This window comes from Neolamprologus brichardi, chromosome 7, assembly GCF_056152115.1.
Source record: "Neolamprologus brichardi isolate AB-2024 chromosome 7, ASM5615211v1, whole genome shotgun sequence".
Classification (NCBI taxonomy): domain Eukaryota; kingdom Metazoa; phylum Chordata; class Actinopteri; order Cichliformes; family Cichlidae; genus Neolamprologus; species Neolamprologus brichardi.
Genome location: NC_142110.1, coordinates 23,340,643 through 23,362,602, shown reverse-complemented (window position 1 = coordinate 23,362,602; position 21,960 = coordinate 23,340,643). Strand labels below are relative to the sequence as shown.

General features: G+C 39.0%; 2 protein-coding genes across 2 annotated transcripts; one reads left to right on the top strand and one right to left on the bottom strand.

Moving 5' to 3' along the window:
* Positions 1-52: 52 nt before the first annotated feature.
* Positions 53-4,131, bottom strand: nts (neurotensin). The gene is made up of 4 exons (XM_006782341.3): positions 3,861-4,131; positions 2,458-2,519; positions 958-1,155; positions 53-399 (listed from the first exon to the last, which is right to left on the bottom strand). The coding sequence occupies exons 1-4, from the start codon at positions 3,919-3,921 to the stop codon at positions 256-258; spliced, it is 465 nt and encodes a 154-aa protein (XP_006782404.1). The 5' UTR covers positions 3,922-4,131; the 3' UTR covers positions 53-255.
* A 5,004-nt stretch (positions 4,132-9,135) lies between these two features.
* On the top strand, positions 9,136-20,664 carry rassf9 (Ras association domain family member 9). The gene is made up of 2 exons (XM_035913290.2): positions 9,136-9,302; positions 16,830-20,664. Exons 1-2 carry the CDS (start codon positions 9,256-9,258, stop codon positions 18,088-18,090), a joined length of 1,308 nt encoding a protein of 435 aa, XP_035769183.2. The 5' UTR covers positions 9,136-9,255; the 3' UTR covers positions 18,091-20,664.
* The last annotated feature ends 1,296 nt before the right edge of the window (positions 20,665-21,960 follow it).

Sequence of the window (21,960 nt, the reverse complement as noted above, 5' to 3'; positions counted from 1 at the left end):
GCAGTGAATAAATAGCATACATAAATACAGTTTCTCAGAGATACTCTATTTCTTTGATGCTAAGGATTTTATTTTCAGGAGCAGGATAAAGACAGGCCTCTCTGTTGGACATACAATCAAAGGGTCTGATTGGATAAAAAGGAACAGGAAAAAAAAAAGACTGCATCTACAAGAAGACAGAAAATAAACACAATCACATAATTACACAAAATATGTGGTCTGGTCCCTTAAAATGGTGCTGCGGTCTCTGGGGTGTCAGTAAAATGTACTTCGTTTTAAGATGTACGGCCGCCGAGTCTTAGTGATGTGCCCCACTTGCCTCTTCAATATGTAGGGTGACTTTCGTTTCAGTGGAGCGTCGCTGTTCTCCTCTGAATACTCTAGAGAGTCTTGGAGTAGCTGTGAGGAGTGAAGGGAGACACAGCAGAGGATGAGTGTCACACAACATGAGGGAGTGTGAGGGGGGCGGGCGGCAGGCAAACATGTTTTGGTACTGACTGCTAATCTGCAGGTGTTGTGTTAACATTTAAAAAAAAGAGAAATGCCACAGTGCGAGGAGCCAAGAGTGGAGAGAAAAACGATGACAGCGAGTGAGGAAGAGATGAGGAGGCGAAGTGGGGGTGAGGGGAGATTTAATGAAGTGTGTTTGCTTTAGGCGAGAATACACATGCTCCTGTGTGTTCTGGCGATGTGAGTGAGTAAGTGTGTATGTACACAAGTCTGTGTATTTGTTTTGACTGGGCTTTTGGTTGACAGTTACTTCTCAACAAGTAGCTTAGGTAGGAGATTAGGACTTTTGAGAATTTCCTTAGCTATCCATAATTTATGCAAGGCGCTAGTGGAACCTCTGAAAGTTAGATTTTAGCAGTAAATATCTGCTTGTGCTTATGCAATTTGTTGTTATTTGAAAAGTAGCCCACACAGCAAAAGAAAGTAAGTTAAAGATGATTGTCTGACCCTCTCCTCCCGGCTCTGCAGTACTCGGCAGATGTGTTGCAAGTTGTACATCTCATCCAGCAGCTGGAGGCTCCCCTCCCTCAGACCCCCATCCTCCTCCTCGCCACTCCACGCCTCCTGGCGCAGGGCGCTCAGCATCTTACAGAGGTTGGCCAGAGACACGCGCCAATAGGGGGCACTCTGCTTATTCTGTTTCATCTGCACAGAGGGCACAAGATACCAGGATGAGACAGTTAAATGGACTGAGTGGTTGGGTTTTTAACACTCAGAGTGCATCACTTAATCAGATTCCTGCTTTGAGCAATATTTTTGTTGGTGTTTTAGTGTATTTTGTGAACTTGGGTGAAGTGAAAACTGTACTGACCACTCAAGAGGCTGATGTTTCAGGTGGTTTAGAAGCTTTTTGGTTTAATGGGTATTGTTTTCTCTCGTGAAACATTTATATCGACAGAAATGATCTGACTGAAAAACGACATTTTCAGCTATTACTCAATCCGCGTCCACAACACTGTAAGTACAAACTGTGGCCATAATTTTAAAAATTTTATAGAGACGTTAAAGCAGTTACAGCAAAAGTTCAATCTAAATTCCAGCATCGGAACAACTAACGATACTGAACACAGAGGTCAGTGACTCACTATGCAGAGTAAGAAGGTAATTTAGTCAATAGAGAATGAAAAACCACAATGGAGCATTAACCGCGGTATCTAATCAGATGAAAGGAAGGGAGGTTATATCAGTCAATTTTATTGTCAAATATATAGTGTGTAGATAAAGAGCCACAAATAGGTCTATCTTCCACCATACTGCACTTTCCAGCCTCTTGAGCAGTCTGTCACTCATGCAGCAAGTTATTATTACAATCATCACCCCTGAGCAACCTCTGAGCATCGGCAGCCATGAATCAAATGGCTGATTTGTCACCGTCATGTCTCCGTGTGAGCATCGCGGTTTTTCATCAGCAAGAAGGGTAAAAGATGTGTCGTAACTATACTGCCAGGTCCATCTGAATCCTATTAGGATCGGCCATCCGTCTGTGCGTGCCTTTGGTTCCACATTCACTGATTTCATACCTGATCTTTGCATAGCCTCAGGCAGAAATCAGATAAATGTGATAAAAAGCTCAAAGTTACAACTGAATTAGAATGCCCAATCTCAGCTCTTATTTTCTCCTCGTTTCAAAGGACTGCAGCAAATGGAAAGGTGATTATTTGTTATTTTTCTGAGCACATTTGAATTGGATAAACTTTTAAAAAGAGCAAATTGACTTAAAAAAAAACAAAGTAAATGCTCAGGCAGCCTAAGTGGCACAAAAAGCCTCTTGTGGTAAATTATTTATCTCCCACTCAGCATGAGCACAACCGCAAGCCGAGGTTGCCACTGAAGCGTGGATGTAGATTTCATGAAAGAACACCTGGAAAGCCTTTATCGGCGAGGTCAGAGACTGACCCGGCAGGATGAAGCTTTTCTTTCCAGTCTCTGATATCACAGACCAGATACCTTGGAAGTGAAGAGACTGCTGAGTAGTTCCTCTTCTAGCGCTCGCTGCTCCTGGTCAACATCTGTCAGTTACAGAAAAACAGCTTTACAACATTCAGATTTCACACAAATAAAAGCACAAAACAAAAGATTTTTGCCCTCATAAACATAAATCAATATAATTAAAACAAATATACTTGGTCTAATCTAAATGTATACTGAGTCGGTTTCATTTGAACAGATTCCATTAAATTTAATGTTTTACATTCTACTTGTGTAACAACATAACAAAAAAAATTGACATGTAATCCAACTACTTAAAGAGGTCAGTATTTTGGGCATAAATATTTTTGGAGTGTAGTTTAGTTCAGTCCTCAATGAAATGTTATTTAAATTAAGAATTAAGTATAGTTTCTCATCATTTACATTTGAATAGTTAAGTGGCGAAGAAACCCAGCCCTCGGTATGGTGGTCATCTTCATCACTATTGATAACAGAGTGCCTGTGCACCCTGACAGTGACAAAAACAATGCATAATATCAATAAAAATTCCATGTGCATCTCTCTCTCTCTCTCCCTATGTGTGTGTGTGTGTGTGTGTGTGTGTGTGTGTGTGTGTGTGTGTGTAGGTGTGTGTGTGTGTGTGTGTGTGTGTGTGTTATGCGCGCGCATAAAAGTTGTCCTTTATTTGCTTATTGATCCAAAAGTAACTATCATCTAGTAACAATCCATTCTCATCAACTGCATTTAATGTAAAATAAATGAAACTAATTAAGTTTCATTTCCCTAACATAAGATCAAACAAAGAATGTGAATAATAGTGTAAGTTACATTAATAGTTACATTAATAGTTTTTTCTGCTGTGCCGTGTTTGGAAGACGTGAAGTGAAACTGTCATAAAAGCCCATATTCACATGTGACTATGGCCACTTTTAAGCTTTCAACAGGTGACACTATTGATCAGCCTGAGTCCCAGTGCACCCTGACAGTTAAACAAAGCACAAATTATGCATGGGTTTGAAAGAATGGAAGAGGCAATTGATCTTTGAGGGGGAAAAGGGTTTTATAGTAGCCCAAAAGAGCTGTAATCCTTGATCAAAATTAAGATTTTCACTTATACAGTTATTTTTTTTAATAAACCGAGGTTTAAAAGTTAGCTGTGTCATGAAGTCACACGCCATTCTCTGATTTTTCCCTAAAGAATAAATCATTTCAACTGCAGGTTATTTCAGTATTTAATCTAAAGGACCAAATTCAAAACCATCCTGTTTAACCAACTTTGCCATTCAAGGTTTTTCAGAAATATTTGCAGTATTTTTTCCTTCTTTTATGCACATGCAACATTTCAGTATGATGCACCTGTTTTGTGAATAAATCCATAAAGTTCTACATAGAAAACCTGTTGAAAGAACACCAGTGCTTACCTGTACAAAGTGCACCACATGTTAAACAGAGGAGAAGCATACACGCCAACTGTGTCTGCATCTTGATCAGAACAAAAAAATCTGAAAAGAAATACCCCAAAAGAACAAAAAAAGGATCCCACACTGAAGAATTCACCTGAGGAGGAATCTAGTCCATAAGGTTAGGGGCCAGACACAGACAAAGAGAGGCTGGAGACAAAATTTAGTGAAGCTGCTGTTTTGTTTTTTTCTTGTTCTTCTTCTTCAGATCTATACACACTTAAGCAGTTTTCTGCTGCTAGGATGTGAAGCACAGTGGGCTCCATTCCCTGGGTATATAAGAGCCAAAGTGATGTCACAGCATCTGCCCCCCCTACCCCACCCACACAGACACACATCTCCATCCCCACCTTCCCACCCATTACCACATCCCACTCATTCTCCCTTCATGGCATCTCTCCACTCACGTCACTGTGTCATCAGATGTTTCATCCGACGACACTCCGCCATCATGACGTGAAAGGTTTTTGCGTCAAGGTTTGGAAGATGTGGTTATTTCCCCTCATGAATGCACACAGTCCGAGGTTAGTTTTGCCTCATGTTCCACTGATGGGTACCAGCAGTGATGAGGCAGGATGAACGAAACAGGCTCACTTTTTGCTTCACAGTTTGAACAGTCTCTTCATTTTTTTTTCTAATTCACCAGGTTGTTGTCTTGGTTAACAAACAAAACCACTAAATGCTAAAGGCTCAAATATTGGTGACGATTATAATTTAATTAACGTGAAGGCACAACTCTGTCCATGTTTCTCTAAAGCAGGTTTTACTTTGTAATAGTTTTTTTTCTACTATAAATTCCCGCTGACATAAATGTAATCCATTAACCAACAAATAGCTTGAATTTTATTACTGCATTGCATGATCATCACAATCAGTCCACAACCTGCAGACGTTGGGATTTCTATTTTTTGACTTTAATAATAAAAAGCTTTTTCACTGGAGCTTAACCTGGCTTTCACAACTTGTTAAGAGGACCTTGGAAACAATAACTAAGAAAATAATCTTACCACCAGGTCTGTTTGGTAGCTTTTTGAAAGCTTTCCATCAAATATCTTCCAACTTTATTTCTCTTTTTTAGGGTTATATTTTTGCATAACTCCATAGAAAACACTTTTAAATCAGCATACTTACTCTATGAACTTAAGAGCAAATATAAACTCATGCACTAATTTCTGATTCATTTTGTTAATGTAGTTTAAATAGAGCTGTTTTCTGGTTTTGTTGCACAAAATTGTAAAGGGGAGCCATTTGTTGTGACCGTTTGAGCCTGAGGAAAAAACATGAGATGAGGTAAGTGAAGAAGAAGCCTTCTGGGAGCCTAACTCTATTGCAGCTAACCAATGGATGGTCCATGGTCACCTAATCCAGCCCTTACTATAGGCTACATCAAAAGGGAAGTCTTAAGCATAATTTTAAAAGTGAAGAACCTGTCTGTCTCCCAAACTGGGAACCGATTAAGGTCAAATTAGTTCAATTTAATTTTATTTATATAGCATCAAATCACAACAGTTGCCTCAATGTGGTTTATAGACCCTCCGATAATATAGAGAAAAACTTCTCAATCAGATGTCACACTCTGGTGACAGTGGGAAGGAAAAACTCCCGTTTAACAGGAATAAACCTCTGGTAGAACCAGGCTCAGGGAGGGGCGGCCATCTGCCACAACCGGCTGTAAGTGAGGGGAGGAAGACAGGATGAAGACATGCTGAGAGAGCCAGAGATTAATAATAAATAACGATTAAATTCAAGGAGACAGAAGAGGGACCTGATAGCTGAAAGTTCCACCTCAAATTCTACTTTAAAAGATTTGTATGTGAGGAGAAGAATTTGAACTTATATTCTTTATTTAACAGGGAGCCAGTGAAGAGAGGCCGATGTAGAAAAATAGGATTTCTCTTTCTAGTCCCTGTCAGAATTCTCACTGCAGCCTTCTGATGAAACATTTAACTGCAAATGTGTCTGCAGAAGCAGACACTGACAACCATTAATGGGTTTAACGTGTTTATTGAACAGATAGTAAAGGGTAGGTGAGTGACTTAGAATACTAGAACCTTTATGGGAGTCTCTACTGAAGGAGACAGAGTGCATGCAGGTAAGTCTCTGTAAGTTATTAGAGGTGAGAGAAAATTCTTACTTGTAATTTGCTTGAACAGGGATTTAAGAGGGACTGCTGGCATACAGACACAATACCTTAGGACAGGGGTCTGCAACCTTTTACACCCAAAGAGCCATTTGGACTCGGTTTCCACACAAAAGAAAACACTGGAAGCCGCAAATACTTTTTGACATCTAAAATGAAGATAACACTGTATATATTGTTTTTTACCTTTATGCTTTGTGTGAACAACTAAGGTGTGTTGCTTATGAAATCCATGAAGTGCTACAGAGAAAATTACATTTTATTTATGTAATCAACACATTTTGAACTCTTAAAGAAATATAACAAAAGGAAAGACACCAACCTGAACTAAAATGATCCATGTAGCAAACAAAAACTGTTCTCAGCCACCACCCTTATATCGCCTTTGGGCAGTTGGAGCCTTGACCTGACTTTTAAAAAATAATTGGTAAAAAAGCACTATGCTGCTGAAAAATTAAAAATAGATATTTGCAAAATTCTGCCTAAATATGTATTTTACCAGGTTAATGCGTGCGGTGGGGCGTGGTCTGCAGCGCTGCTGCAGGGGAGGCGGACGCACCTGAGCCACACCCGCAATCATGCCTCGCTGCCTTTACGTCTGCGCTATCTGTGCTGTTGTGTTGTTGGTGGTGTATGTCGGTCTGTGAGGTGAAAAGCTATAGCCGGCTGTATGCGTACAGCAACCGTGTGTGAAAAGTGGTCAATAAAGAGATGCTGAAAAGCGTGTTCATGCAAACATCGTCGGTCTGCCGTGATATGTTTACAATAAGACTTATGGTCCCGAACCTCTGCGCACAGCGTCTGCTAATCGGGGCTGTACGACGTCAGTTTACGCAGGACTGTAAACTGTCATCTGTCAGGCGTGAGCGGTGTTTGTCTTTAACATAGTTCATGGTGGAGAACAGCTGCTGACATAATGTGGATCCGAAGATCCATAATTGGCCTACCTGGGGTTGAAAGTCTCGATAAATGCACGGCGTTTCGGCGGGTACACCGGCTTCCGCGAGTGTGACTCTTATTTTGAGCGATGAAAAAATAATAGAATATAATTTTATTTTTAGATTTCAATATCACAATAATCTTCCAATTTAGAACTACAAGTTAAAAAAAAGAACTAAACACAAATAAAATACACTTCAGCTAAATACTAATTTATTTTCCCAAACCACGCGGAGCCGCAGTATGAGGACTAAAGAGCCGCATGCGGCTCTGGAGCCGCAGGTTGCCGACCCCTGCCTTAGGAGAAGTGAGTGGGTTGGTGGAAAGTGGGGAGGCAGGTTAGATGAGTCCTTGTCCTTCTGTCTGTCTTTAAAGCTCAGATGATGTCTGTAGAACTCCTTGGTGAAGCATGGATCAGGAAACTTGAGCAGAAGAAAGACAGCACTGACCGAGAGTGGACATAGGGAGGCAAAGCAGAGAGAGAAAGAAAGAGAGACCAAGAAGAAAACCCCACATCTGCCCAACCATAACATCTGGATCAAATGAAAACCTTTTCAGGGAGCTTCTGAGCGAGCGGATAATAATAATTTACAGGAGTCCAGTCATTGTAGGTAGTCTATATATATCTTTAATATGCACACTGAAGGATATATGAAAGAATATCTGAATATATCAAATATTCCTTGCAGTGTTATTGGGAGCCAAGGTAGTACCATCAAGGCTTACGTGTCTATTAGGCACACCTGAAGATTCAGTAATTGATTTGTATCTCCTGCCTTCATGAATAAATAAAACTGAGTTTTATCAACATAGCAATGAAAATTTTTGCAATTATTTCTACTAACATTGTCTAAGGGAAGCATGTGCTGTCAATAGTATTGATCCCAGCCCAGAACCCAGAAGAATTTTCCCCTAATGGTTAAAGTTTTATTTGTATAGAAATTCATGAAGTCATTAGCAGTTAAGGTCAAAGGAATACTTGGGTCAGCAGAGGGTAGCCTGGCTGCTCTGCTGAACAGAAACTGTTTTCCTCTATCAGATGTCTAATCTTTGAGGGCTTTTTAAAGAGTAGCAAAGTATTTTTTCCAGATCAGAAGAAGGTCTTCTAATTTAGTGAAATGCCATTTCCTGTCTAGTTTAAAAGTGGCCTGCTTTAAGACAGATGTGACTTATACAAAACTGTACGTTTCTCTGATTTGTTGAGTCATAGTTGGGCTGTTACATAGGTAACGAGATAATCTGCCTCTGAGGGAGTAAGATTCAGGTAGCTGCTCGCATCATGAGTCAGTACATGGTATTATTGAAGATAACAGTGCAAGGATCATGTCTTTAAACTTTGTTACAGCACTTTCAGAGAGACTATTGTAAATTTAAATTTAAAAAATGGTCAAGACATGTTTTCAGGGAATACTGTTAAATACTCCGTTTCTATGATGTACCATATGTCAGCACAAGATTCAGAGTGTTTTTAAAATGACGAGTCAGTTCATTTACATTCTGAAAGAAGCTAATTGTGTTTAAATCACATGCAGTGTGGAGGCTGTTGTTCTCAGCATCTACACTAATGTTAAAAATCACTTTCAACAGTGGGTTTAAGTAATGTTCAGTTAGTTGTTTTAGCTGTGTTTTTTGTGGCTACCCTATTTAGTAATTAACCCCCAAAAACAATTAAATAATTTCAATATGTGTTAGGACAGCTTGAAAAACCACGTGCTCTTTACAGCATCAAACACTCTTAGACTTTTTTTAAACAGGCTGTTTCATCTCAATGTAACATTTGTTGATCCAGAAAGGAAGACCATTTATCAAAACCCAACATGTTACATTTTCCTGGGTTGTAATGTAAACATGTTGTAACATTACGTTACAGCTTTTTTATGTCGTCAGCAGGGTGGATACATGAAAAAAATGCTGTTATTCGGTGCCTTATCTGCTCTATATTTATATTATAGTTCTGCTAATATTTCAGCATAATCTACAATGTTTTCTAATTGTTACGTTATTTCGTATTTCTGCAGAGCTTAGTATCTTTTTGAAGAAAGTGTTTCGTTTAGTCGTTCAGGTTGTTCCTGCAGGTGGAAGGGGGCAGAGTTTCACCATTAAATCTCGTTTGGCTGTAGGAAACACCTCCCTCCGCTTTTCGGATGGGGCGGATAGAGTTGCACCCGGGACACCCGTCAACTTTTCTGAAACATTCCGATAAGTGTCCGACGTCCTACCATGCCTGGACTGTAACTCACTTTGGATCGCCGGTCTGTTTTCTTGTGCTCCTGAGTCATGGCTCCATTTGGAAAAAACTTCCTTAAAGCCCGACTGAAAAACAGGTAACTTGATCAGATGAGTATGAGCTTTCTTTAAACCTGTTGAGTGTGTTTTCCCCCAACTTCGAGCGTTAGAAAAAAAAGACGTTACAATGAAACGCGTGAGGGAGACGATTTACGCTCAACTCGGCGCGCATCGAACTACGAATGAGCAGCACAAAATAAAACGCAGTTAAGTTGTTAATTTAGTTCTGTATATCATCTTTTTGACTATTATTATTGTTTTTAAATGATGTCTGCTCGGTCCAGTTAGAAAAAATGACAAACCCCCATACTGAATTCCAAGGAAATAATATACACTTCCGTGGAATATGAGATTTTGAGTGTCCTTTTTTTCATCAAGGTTATTACTATCTTGAACAAATTCATTCTTGATTTACTTAATACTATTTAGGGAGTAATATATATTAATCTTACTAATTAAAAGCCAGTTTTGGCGAACCTGTCCGTGTGTGCACATGTTAAGATTTTTCATGTTACATTTTTAATGTAACTATACACGAACGATTTTATCAGTGTGCCAATGAGTGATGTGCCTTTTAGTGGTGGTCTTTATTGTTTGTTTACAACACTGCAGGCCTACTGTACATTAGCTTGTAAACGTTTGGACTTTCTTCTGCTATTATAAAAACACGCACACACATATGTACACATACAAAGTAGTAGAGATCATGTCATCAGTATTACCATAATTTGCTTTTTGCAATTTCCCTAAGAGCGTAGCTTGGCCTTTTGATGTGCTACTCTCTGCAGCTGGGGTCCAGCTACAGTTCTGTAAAGGCAAGGAGGAAAGTAGAATTACTGAGCCACAAGCTGTCGTCTGTTATTGGTGTAGACATTCTGCTTCTTTTGTTGACTGCAGACTTTTGTTGTGCAGAGCTGGTAAACAGAGTTCTCTTTCTGAGTATCTAGGTCATGATTGAATCCCTTGCTGCCAAGACCAAGATAAGAATAGTTAAAGTGTTTTAATTAGCTTTACTCATTAAGGGTCTCAATTAACACCAAACACAGCAACAACGCTGAGAGGTATGGTAGCGTACAGTGCTAAATTACAACACTTTGACAGAGGCACCATCAGCAGAATTGATGCATTTTCACATCACACAGAGCTGAGATGAATTATCTTTGATAACTTCAAACAGTCTGACTGAAGTTGTCTCCAGTGGCTGTCGTATTTTTTTTTCTTGCATAGTAATTATCATCGAGGCACCTATAATTATCTCGAGTGTTTAGATCTTTAGACATGTCAAATGCTTCACTTCGGAGACACCTGAGGCCGGCTCCTACTCGAGGTGAAACTTTGAGCTGGAAGTTGACAACATCAAAATATTCACAAAATAAGAAAACGTTAATGTTGATTTAGTAAATGTAAAAATATTGGAATATTCCATACTAAAATCAGGGAGTCTGTTTTTTTCAAACAACAGGAAATACAAGCCTCAGAATTATGCGACCAAAGCAATGTAGTGACCACTTGCACTAAGCCACCACTACAGCATTGTGTTAATTAGTTTTTAACATTGCTAGATTAATACAAATTTGCAGGCTGCAGAAAGCAATTGAAAAAAGACAGTTTGTGTTTAAAAAGGACAGGGGAAGTCATTTCTTTTAATGAGAAAGGGTTGTTATGGTGATTTAGATACTTCCTGTGGGCAAAAGATAATAGGGGTGGGCGATTTCACATAGGAAAGGAACAAACAGGGTGTGTTGTGTCTCTGCTCACAGATGCTTATCAGGGAAGGAGTCTTCCCAGAGATCAACATATCCAGATAGAAAAGTCACGTTATTTCTTCAGCAATCCCTCATTCTCATCCTCAGATAAGAACAAGAGGAAACGTCTCCTGTCCAGCATCCAATAGTTTCTCTTCTGCATTCTCTGTGTTATGCAAGCCAGACAGACACTTTGTAGATACTTTAGACTAGTATGATTTGTTTTGGCTTGGATTTCTATATCTTACATTTTTTAGTAAACCCCTATTGTTTTATACACACCAGTCAAACCTATAATTTGTTAGATAAACTACAAGTGTTGGTCTCGAAGAAAGAGAAACTTTGATTAGTGTAGGAAATGAAAATGCAAGCTTGTTATTGTCCCCTTTCACTTGTCTGATATTATTGACATTTACGTTTTTGAAGAAAAAAAAAGTGCAGAGGTCATGAGTCTGCAGTGCATTGTGTCATATCCTGCAGCGCACATTCAGTTTCCTTTTAAAGGAAATACAGCTGAAAAATGTCTTCACTTCATCTCTAGTTGATCCAGTCAGCCACAACTTTTTAACAGAACTTGTTCTTCCAGTTAGCATTAGTTTAGTCATGAAATCAGGACAAGTAAGTAAGAAATGTTGGATTGCACATAGGCCTTTTTTTCTGGTTTTAACTTGAGGGTAGCATTTGTGATTTGAGGATTTATGTTTACTTATTTGATTGTACTTAGCTTGGCTTAACTGAACAGATCAAGATGCCAGTAAAATTCATGACTTTTTCATCAACCTTGTGTTAAGTGCTAATTAAGAGGTATTACAGCTATGAAAACCACAAACAAAATGAAGGAGTTCGCATAAAGCACACAGATTTTAATTTTAAATTGGTTGATGCTGCATAGAAGGTGAATTAATCTATCTGGGGTAAGTTTGATAGTTTCACTCAGGACTGTTTTGAACTGTAAAAGCAACCCTGTGATCTTATCAGCAGCAAATATAATCAAATCCAAATATACTCACGATTCCATAGTGAGACGTGTTGACAGCAGAGGCTAAAGGACATGTTTGCCTATCTGCTATCAAAGCTTTGTTTCTGTTGAGCATATTTGCATCTCTTTTTCGTCATTGATCTGCCAAAACATGTCGGGCCACTTAACAGCTATAACTCTGTCATTTGCTATGACTTGCTCAAACCACCAGCATACAGGCCTCTGTGGTAACTTGTACCTTGCAAACTTATCACACAAGTGGGAATTGTTAATTCCTTCCAGGTTGTCATTATGAGCATTACAATATGCTACCGCAATGCAGCCGTAACGTAATCATCCAACACAGAAGCTGGTACGGAAATTCCTATAATTTAAAGTTAAACTGAACTTAGACGTGTGGGTTGTTTCCTTCCACACGTTCCAGTTCTAACTGGATATCTCTGCCTCTAAGTTCAAGGTGAGGTCAAGTGGGTCTGCTCAGGTTTCTCGGGTTCATTCAAGTGTGAATTTAAAGTTGAACCTGTACTGTGCCAGTTGCCGTGCAACATCCGTCTTCAAACATAAGGGGTTTATCTTTTAGTTTTTCTTGAAAGTATGTGTCATCTGAAGCTGTAATTCCACATTAGCTTTGAGTTCATTACACTATCAGTGTCAGCTTTGTCATTTACCACCCAGCGGTGTGACCTATGAAGGCACCCTCATTTGCTGCGTCTGGAACTGCTGTGTAATCCCAAGCTATGAATATCAAATGGCTCCCAAAGTGACAGCCCTCATAAAGTATGTGGTGCGATGCAATCAGCGCAGCAGTGCATGCACTACTTGTGTATCTCTTGTCAGAGTCCTAACAGTTTGCCATGCATCTAATTGTTTGCTGTTAAAAAACACCGCAAAGTTCTGGTTTAACCACATTTCAGCCAGTACAGTAAGTCAAAGTGGTGATGTCTGTGAGGCTAAGCCAGCACAATTCGAGTTGCCATTAATGGAGTCATATTCCTGCAGTATTCTTTCCAAAATAAACACAGCGGAAGAATCATTGTTCTATGAGGTAGAGCTTTAAAGAAAAAATATGCTATCGTTTAGGCCGAGGGGCTAGTGTACAGCCATCTTTAATACCCTTTAGTACCCTGATAAAAAATTGGGGTTTTCCTCAATAAGGAGCAATGTAAAAGCCATAAAAGATCAAGTTAGGTACTGTTTACAAGGTTGTGTCAGTGACAGAAAACTTCCAGGAATTGCTGGGAGTTTATGTGGATTCTGATGTACTAGCAGTTGACTCGCAACCCCGAGGCTTACAGGGGCCTTAAATGTAAGTGATAATGCTGTTAGCTGCAGAAATGCAAAGCAGGATACCAAGAGCTTCCAATAAGTTCTGCCACAGCAGGACACAGACTTCACATCTACTAACTGCTGGGAATCATTGAGGCTTTGCCATTTTGGCTGCATTACATAAGCTACAGTGTTTAGACATTCTCCAAGTCAATTCACACTGACATTAGTTGCAGCATGTGTATCTGCACCTTAACAATCAAAGAACTCTAACAATAAATATGCCTTTAACTAATTTGGAAACTAAATTAGACTCATAAATGAAATATTTATTTCTTTTTCGTCCAATTAAATCATTTGCTTTCAGTTCCAATGTGTTCCAGTGATAATGTATAATAGAAACTGTTAGCTCTTTCTTCACAGTAGAATGAAAATTAAAAGTAACCCTAGTGAGCGACATGGAGTCTGTTTTCCTCCCTTCCTCCTACAGTGCATAAAGCTATAGTGGCAGGATGTTGCCTGATTGCTGGTGATTGTGGCCTGAGACAAATACAGGTGTTTCCCTGCCTAACTGTACTGTCTTCCTGCACAGCTGTGGCCTTGGGTCACACTTTCTGAAATAGCCAGTGTATGTACAGCATGTTTATTCACCTGCAAGATTAGAAATGAGGACAGTGTGTGACATGTTCAGGTTTATTGGAAATATCTGCATTGTGTATTTACAGATGTGTAATATAGCTATGCTGCACTGAACATGTAATGATGATTTTGTTGCCTTTTCCTTTACCTTTCTTCTTTCGTTCCCTTGCCCTTCTTGCCTCAGCCATTCTTTCATCCTTGCGATGCAGTACAACAGTGGCTCACAAAATATTTTTTAGCCCCATATAATGAAATTGCTTTGATTTTTAGATTCCTCATCACATGCTAAGAGTGGTAGGACAGGTTTTGACCCATTAATGCACATGTGAAAGTAACCTTTAAATATTTTTTATCAATAATAAATAAAATATGCATAATTGGTCAGGTTTACCACTCGTAATTCATCCAAATGAATTTGTTTTGTACATAGCATTTTAATTTAAGCTGACAACTACACTATGTTTAATAAAAGTAATGGGTTAAAAAGTGAAATAATGTGTTGTATTATATTATAATAAGACTTTTTCAAACACACCACAAACTTGCCACGGTTGATGCCATGGTTTATGCCCTAACACATTGACTGCTCTATGATGTTGAGCTGTTGTGTCAGATAAGCTCATTTTTTAAGCATGTGGCCACTATGTACGGTGTACTGTGTACACCGCCTGTTTTCTTTCCTGTGCAGCAGTTGCACTGGGGCCGTGTTGTATTGGGTGAAGTTGGAAATTCCATGGTCAAAGCAACAAGGGTCGTTGTCTATTAAATGCTTGAGGCATGTTGGAATTGTTTGGCCTACACATAGCTCAGGTATTTGATTTGCTCCGGTTTTCTCCAAGAGTCTCAATAACCATTAACCAACCTATTGCGCTGTATGAATTGCATTCCTGTGACCTTATTCGCCAGATGTTTACACTATGCTCCAGTTGGGTGTTCATGTGTTATGTGGGAACCAATACATTGTGGTATCAGTCTGTCAAATCTACAAACTGAGAGATAAGCCTCTTTCTCCCTTTGAATAATATATATAATGTCTTAGTCATGCAGGTTGGGGTATCTATGTCATCTTAATAGGATGTGGCTTGATGGTTTTTTTGTTTTGTTTTGTTTGCTTCCTCCCACATTGGTGATGTAAGTTATCATAAGTTGCATTCGGCCAAGGTTATCAGAACAAATAAAGGCAAAGCAGGTACGTGATGTAGGGTTTAGATGTGAAGACGTTGCTGCATACCAACCTGAGGAACAACACTGAACTTTGATAGCTAGGCTAAACAAAGGACTTGATTTTAATCCCAAAGTCTGTTTTAATACATTGTAAATATAGATAAGACTTCAGATTTATCTAGATGGTAAAGTGAGATATAATTTTAAAAGGCTTAGATGAAAATCCCACTTCCAGACAAGTGAGTGATACAGTGTGTTGGCCCATTCCTTTTACCCATCAGTGTCACTATATCAAATTTCCTGACGAGCTACAGCCAGATTTCCTTGTTGATGTTTTCTGCTTTTGTTATTTAAGGCTAATTTTTTCAACTTTTTTTTCTTTGTAAATGTGATATTATCCAGGATTAGAAGAATGTTTTTCTGATCTATTACTGTGAACTGATTAAAGAAGTATTGTCTTTTGGGTTGAAAAACCACAGACCAACATTCCTTTAACCCACAAAAATCAGTCTGCAGTTTAACCATCAAAGGAGGAGCTCTACTTTTTTGTGTCTGTGATTTTTATGTGGATAATCTTTCTCTGGGTTTCTTTGCGATTAAACTGTCTGCAATTATAGGAGTATTATGTGTCACTTATTTTTCCCTGAAGACTAGAATTTAACTTTAAATAATTCACCAAGACAGAAACTTGGCAGTCAGTTTCCCTAATGAAACACATGAATCGCAGAATGTTCCTAACATGTTATCTTTCATATAAGTAATAGAGTGATACATCATTCTTTATCCTGAAATCAGATTGAAATGTCTGGTGATGTTATCTTCTTATTTGTGGCCGTCTGCATTGCCGGTGCCCATCATTTAATGACTGGATATTAGGTCCTGAATATTACCGGTGGTTCATTAAGCATGTAAAAAATGAATATCTTCGGTCCATCAGAGGTCAATTTTTGAACAGGTTTTACGATCCATGCAAAAACTTAATGAGGGCCTTGAGGTTAAATAGCTCAGAACCGAACCATTAAGTGATCATCTCTGATGAGTAAGACGATGAGAAACAGTAATAGAATCAAGCCAGGAAGCACAAAATGACTGAATGTAGTTTTCTGCTCATTGACCTAATGGAAAGCCATCAAATAAGGATGCATTCATAAAAACATACTACTTAGAATAGGAAAACAAATTTTAAAGTATTATAGAGAGCAACTTATTTTACTTCAGATGGCAAGTATGTTGAAATGTGGCTGTCTAAATTTTCTTTTGGGATCAATGAAATATTTATCTAACTACATTTTTTTTAACCCTTTTGTTGAACTGCTGTCTAGAAAGGAGTATTTCTAATCCCCAAATGCACGTGTCTAGAATTGAATTTGTGAACATAACTACTACTATCACTTAAAATTTATTCCAATTCAATTTATAAAGCACCAAAACACAACACCAAGTTAAAGACTTACAATAATACAGAGAAAACAGAGAAAACCCCAAAAATCAGATGTTGCACTTTAGTGACTGTGGGAAGGAAAAGCTCCATATTTACAGGAAGAAACCTGCGGCAGAACCAGGCTCAGTGGGGGTCAGCCATCTGCCCCAACTGGTTGGAGGGGAAGGAAACACGACCAGCAATCCAAACCCGCCTTAATGCAATGAAACATGAAGGGTTATATTTTAATGTCACAGAGTGTAAACATTGTAGAGCATTAACTTAAGAAAGCATTTCCAAGTTTTCATGCATAGCCAAAGTTGTAACCTTTGTTTTTCTGTCTTCTGCGTAGGACAAAAGATGCAGAGCCTGTGGTAGGAAAGGAGATCCAAGTTACTGTCTGCAATGAAGAGAAGGTTGTCTGTGGAGTAACAAAGCATACGACATGTGCAGATATGATTCAGGCATTACTGGATGATCACAAGTCAATCCCAGAGAGCAAGCGGCTACTGGATGGAGAACCCAAAGACTTCTGTCTCGTTGAACGGTGGAAGGGTTTTGAGAGAGCTTTGCCACCTCTTACCAGAATACTGAGACTCTGGTTTGCTTGGGGTGATCAGAGGCCCTTCATACAGTTTATTCTAGTTAAAACCAGTGATTTCGTGCCTCAGCCTGCTAAGAAAGGTGGAAAGTCCAAAGGGGCCAAGCTGAAGCGATGTGAGCACGGTCGTGCTCAGTATTCCCAGTCTCTGCCAGCGGAAAAACAAAAGCGCATGGTAAAAAAAGCTTTCCGAAAGCTGGAGAAACTTCATATGGAGAGCAAAAGCTCCCTGGGTGCAGAGGAGATCGACCAGATGGTGCAACTTATTCTCAACCAGGACCACACAATTAGAGAGCAGATCCAGCGGATAAGGGAGCTAGATTCAGAGATTGAGCGGATTGAGCTGCAAGTCCAACAAGAAACCAAGTCGGAGACTTCCTTGGCTCAGGCCTGCAGTCCAAATTCCAAGGCACACATTGAGGAGCAGCTGCAAGAATACTTGTACACCAGCGATGGGGTTGTACAGCTGGACATCGAGGTTCAGAGGCACCAGGAACTCATCCTCCAGTTGTCCCATGAAATTGACGCTGAGCTTAGGATGGTGAGCCTCGCTCTGGCTCAAGATGAAGACCAGGAAGGAATGGCCGCTGGTTCCTGGATCCCCACTGACACAGACGAAGCATTTTATACTGCTGAAATCGAGAGGCTGCAAGGCGAACTGAATCACAGCCTCTTCACCGGTGTTTCCATTCACAACCAAGCTGCTGAAATAGACAAGCAGATAAAGTACTTTGACAATACACTGGTTTCTAAGGATCAAGAGTGCTGGCAGCTAGCCGCCCAGCTGAGCTCATTGCAAATCACTGAAAGCACAGAGGAGGAGCAGCCCATAACAGTCCAAGGGAAAAGTGAGACCCAGTGCAGCATTTCTCAGACAGTGAAACTCAAACACACCCTGTCCCCTCTAGACATTACAGACACAGACTCAGACACTGGGATTAGCTCCACACACAGTCAGGACTCTCTGTCACCGTGTCTCGATTTCCCTCCCCCGCTGGACACAGACGTTTGAAGAACCCAGTTCACTCAGCAATGTGTTCTTCTTCAGTCACCAGCCGCAGTTTTTTACTCCTCACATTTGCTCTTTGTTTCATGCTCTGTGCTTGCAAAATTGGCAAAAAGACACATTTTCTGCAATTTTTAGTGTCTCCGGAACTTTGTTGCATCGTCATCACACCATGCCAAAAAGAAGAATGTAAGAAATGTCAACTTGGGTTCCAACAAATTAATATAAGTGTACTGTGGTTGATTCTTAAGTGTTCACAGAAAATTGGTCAAAAATGTTTTTGCAAAGAGGTTGCAAGATGCAAAACATATCCTTGTTTAATATGAATAATTTTCTCAGGTATCAAAGTAACAGATGGTTAGGTATCAGTGTAACATGATATAATACATGCAAGACACTAACTGAGGCTGTGCGTGCACTACTTATAATCCTACATTATTGATAGAAAGTTTTCCCATTGTTAATTGCCAACAGAGATGCAAAGACCAATTTTTAGATGTTTAGTTTTGTCACTTTAGATGATAGTAAATAAGCTTTTTGCTTTTTGTAAAGTTCCCAAGCTATTTATTAAGTTGCACTTCTTACACACTTAAGGCTATTAACAATGTTTTATATTAAAACAAAAAGATAATAGTTTTGATGTAGTATTTGTAAAAGAAAAATATACTTTAAACACTGTTCTTGACTATTCTGTAAATACAAACCTACTTCGCCCTATTTCAAATAGTAATTGCCCCTTCTTGATATATCATTATTTAACTGTTATTAGATGACATATTTCATTCTAGAAAGGGCTACAAAGTAATTTCTAAGGCTTTCATGATTCAACACTAAGAAAGAGAATAAAAATGGCATCCATTGCAGAGTTCCAAGGTGAAAATCACTGCCGACCAAAAAGAACACAAAACCTCGTGTCACATCTACCAAAAACATCTTGATTCCCGAATATTCTGTGGATTGATTAGACAAAAGCAGAACTTTCTGAAAGGTTTGCATCCTGTTACACCTGACATCAAAGGTAGCACAGCATTTCATAAGGAAAACATCATACCCACAGTCAAACACAGTGGTGGTAGTGTGATGGTCTAGGGCTGCTTTCCTGCGTCAAGGCTTTGGCAACTCTCTACCAAACAGACTCTATCCTGGCAGACAGTGACCTGTCATCATCTGAAACTCAAGTGTACTGAGGTTATGCAGCAGGACAATGATCCAAAGTACACCACTGAATGGCTTAAATACACACAATGAGCAATGAGCTCACAAGGAGTCCAAACTGAAATTTAATTGACATGTTTTGGCATAACATCTCAATTAGTTCATGCTCAAAGATATTCCAGTGGGGCTTAATTAAAACAATTCTGCAAAGAAGAGTAGAACAAAGTTCCTCCACAGTGACGTGAAGGACTCATTGCCAGTTATTGCTAATGTGTAATTGCAGTCCATGCTGCTAAGATTGGCACAACCCGTTATTGGGTTTAGGGGTTCAGTTTTTCACACAAGACCTTGTTGCATTTAGTTATTTTACCCTAATAGATAAAATCATCATTTAAAAAGTGCATTTTGTATTTACCCGGGTTATCTTTGTCTAATGTTTAAAACAGTGTGACAAATATGCAGAAATATAAGATATCAGGAAGGAGGCAAATACTTTTTCACAGCACCTTATGCTCCTGCAAGTAGTATAAGTAATTACTGAGAAAGGCACAATTGTAAAAGAAAAGCTTATTTATTTACTGTAGTTACCAAACTACCAGTTACCAGAATTTTGGGACATTGTGTAAAATTCAAGTAAAAATAAAATGCAATGGGTTCATGAGATTTGCAAATCTTGTAAACCCGTTTTGCTTGTAAACATTTCAAACATTTTAATATTTCATGAAAACATTATCTCATTTTGAATTTGGTGACAGCAGCATGTCTCAGAAAAGTTGGTGAAGGGCAAACGAAATTCAAGTTACAACAATTTCTGGTTCATAAATAGCTGGTGGGACATTTTTCAGATAATTTGGCAACAGGTCAGTAAGATGACACAGTCTGAAAACACGTGAAGCCAAAAATATGACAAAGAAGACAAAGAATCTTATATCAAATAAGAATGGGAAAACATTCCTCTCCCACGAGTCCAGCAACCGTTCTCCTGAGTTCCCACATGTTTGCTGACTTAGGGGAAGCTACACAGCATAAACGTGGCTCTCTTCCAACTTTTTTGTCATGCAGAGATGTGTTGCTGTAGTCAATTTCAAAATGAGCTAATATCTTATTCTTAAAATGCCACATTTTTCTCAGTTTAAGCATTGAACATGTACCCTGTTGTTAATTAAATATGGGTTTATGAGATTTGCTTATCACTGCATTGTTTTTATTTGCACTTTTCACAGCGTTCCAGCTTATTTGGAAATGGGTTTGTATTTTTCAGATGTAATTTTGTGACAAATCACTATTCGCTACCTACCTAATCAAACACTATATTCACTATCCACCAAATTCAATTCACACGCCCTGCATTTTAACCACTTAAAACACAAGCTATTATAAAGAATAATGTACATCTTGACTTTCATAATAAAAGCTAATACTTTAAATACCTAAAAACACTGTCGTTGGGTTTTTCGGCACCATTTGTTTAGGATTTGATTGTCTTATAAATAATACCTATCAACAGTGCTGCCTAAGGAAGGGCATCTTCTTATGCAAATCATAAGATTTGAAATCATAGGGCTGCTTGCCACATTTCCAACAGTTTCACATCTGGTTAGGGTCTATAAACACTTACAAAGTGGTTTTGATCAAACACAAAACTACGCCTGGAGACTGGCGTAGATTTGTGTCCTTTTTGGGAAGAATACATCTTCCAATGTTTTTTGTCATTATTATTATTATTTTAGTTGCCATTTGTATAGGCACAAAATCTTGGGTTATTAAAAATGCAACAAAAAAAAAGTGGGGTAAAACAGGCCATTTAAGCAAACTTTTCCCATGTTTTTCACCATTTCACAAGTTTGATCACAAGCTTATGTGTTAATGGTCATTTTTAATCACCTCCAAAAGTCAAGTTAAGCACTGGGCTGCTCCTAGAAAATCTTTATTGAATTAAGCTCTCAGTCACCATAGAGATATGACACAGCTACCTCAGAGTCCTCAGGCACCATATAATCAGACGAGATGGTCACCAGGCTAGCACAACAACAGCGAGCACTCTCCTCATGTCTAGGTACTGCTGACAGATGAACACTTTGTGCTCAGGGCAGAGCTGGGCTGGAAAAAAGCAGAGGATATCTATTTCACACACTAATTGACTCACCCACCCTGCCCTCTTTCTTTGCTCCTTCAAGCTACCAAGTAACCAAGCATGAAAGGCCTGAGAGCTTACAGTTCAAAGCAATCTTGCACTGGCATCCCTAACCTGTTGATGAAATGGAGGTTTATGGTGTTATGGACCAGGTTTTCTATAGCTCATTTCTACTCCTTTCTGAGAACTCAAGCACTTTCTTCTACTAAGTGTCAATCACATAATCATACATGCACATAGTGGTTTTATCTATACAAAAGCACTTTTATCTAACTCACTCACACTCCGATGGATACATCAGGAAAAAAATTGGGGTTTAGTATCTTGCCCATCTTGCTCTTTGAGACATGGGGAACACAGGAATATCTGGGGATTGATCTGACCTTGTATCCCCAGACAGTCTGCTATCCAACTACTAACCAGGCGCTAACATTTTCCAAAATCCGACAAGATCGGATTAGTTTTATTAAACTTTTAAGAAATACACTTTTGGCACATTTGAAGGAAATGATCAAATAAAGAGCCACAGACCAAATAGTTTTCATTGTGTCATAATAAAGTTTGATTTCCCTCTGATTGTAGAGAGA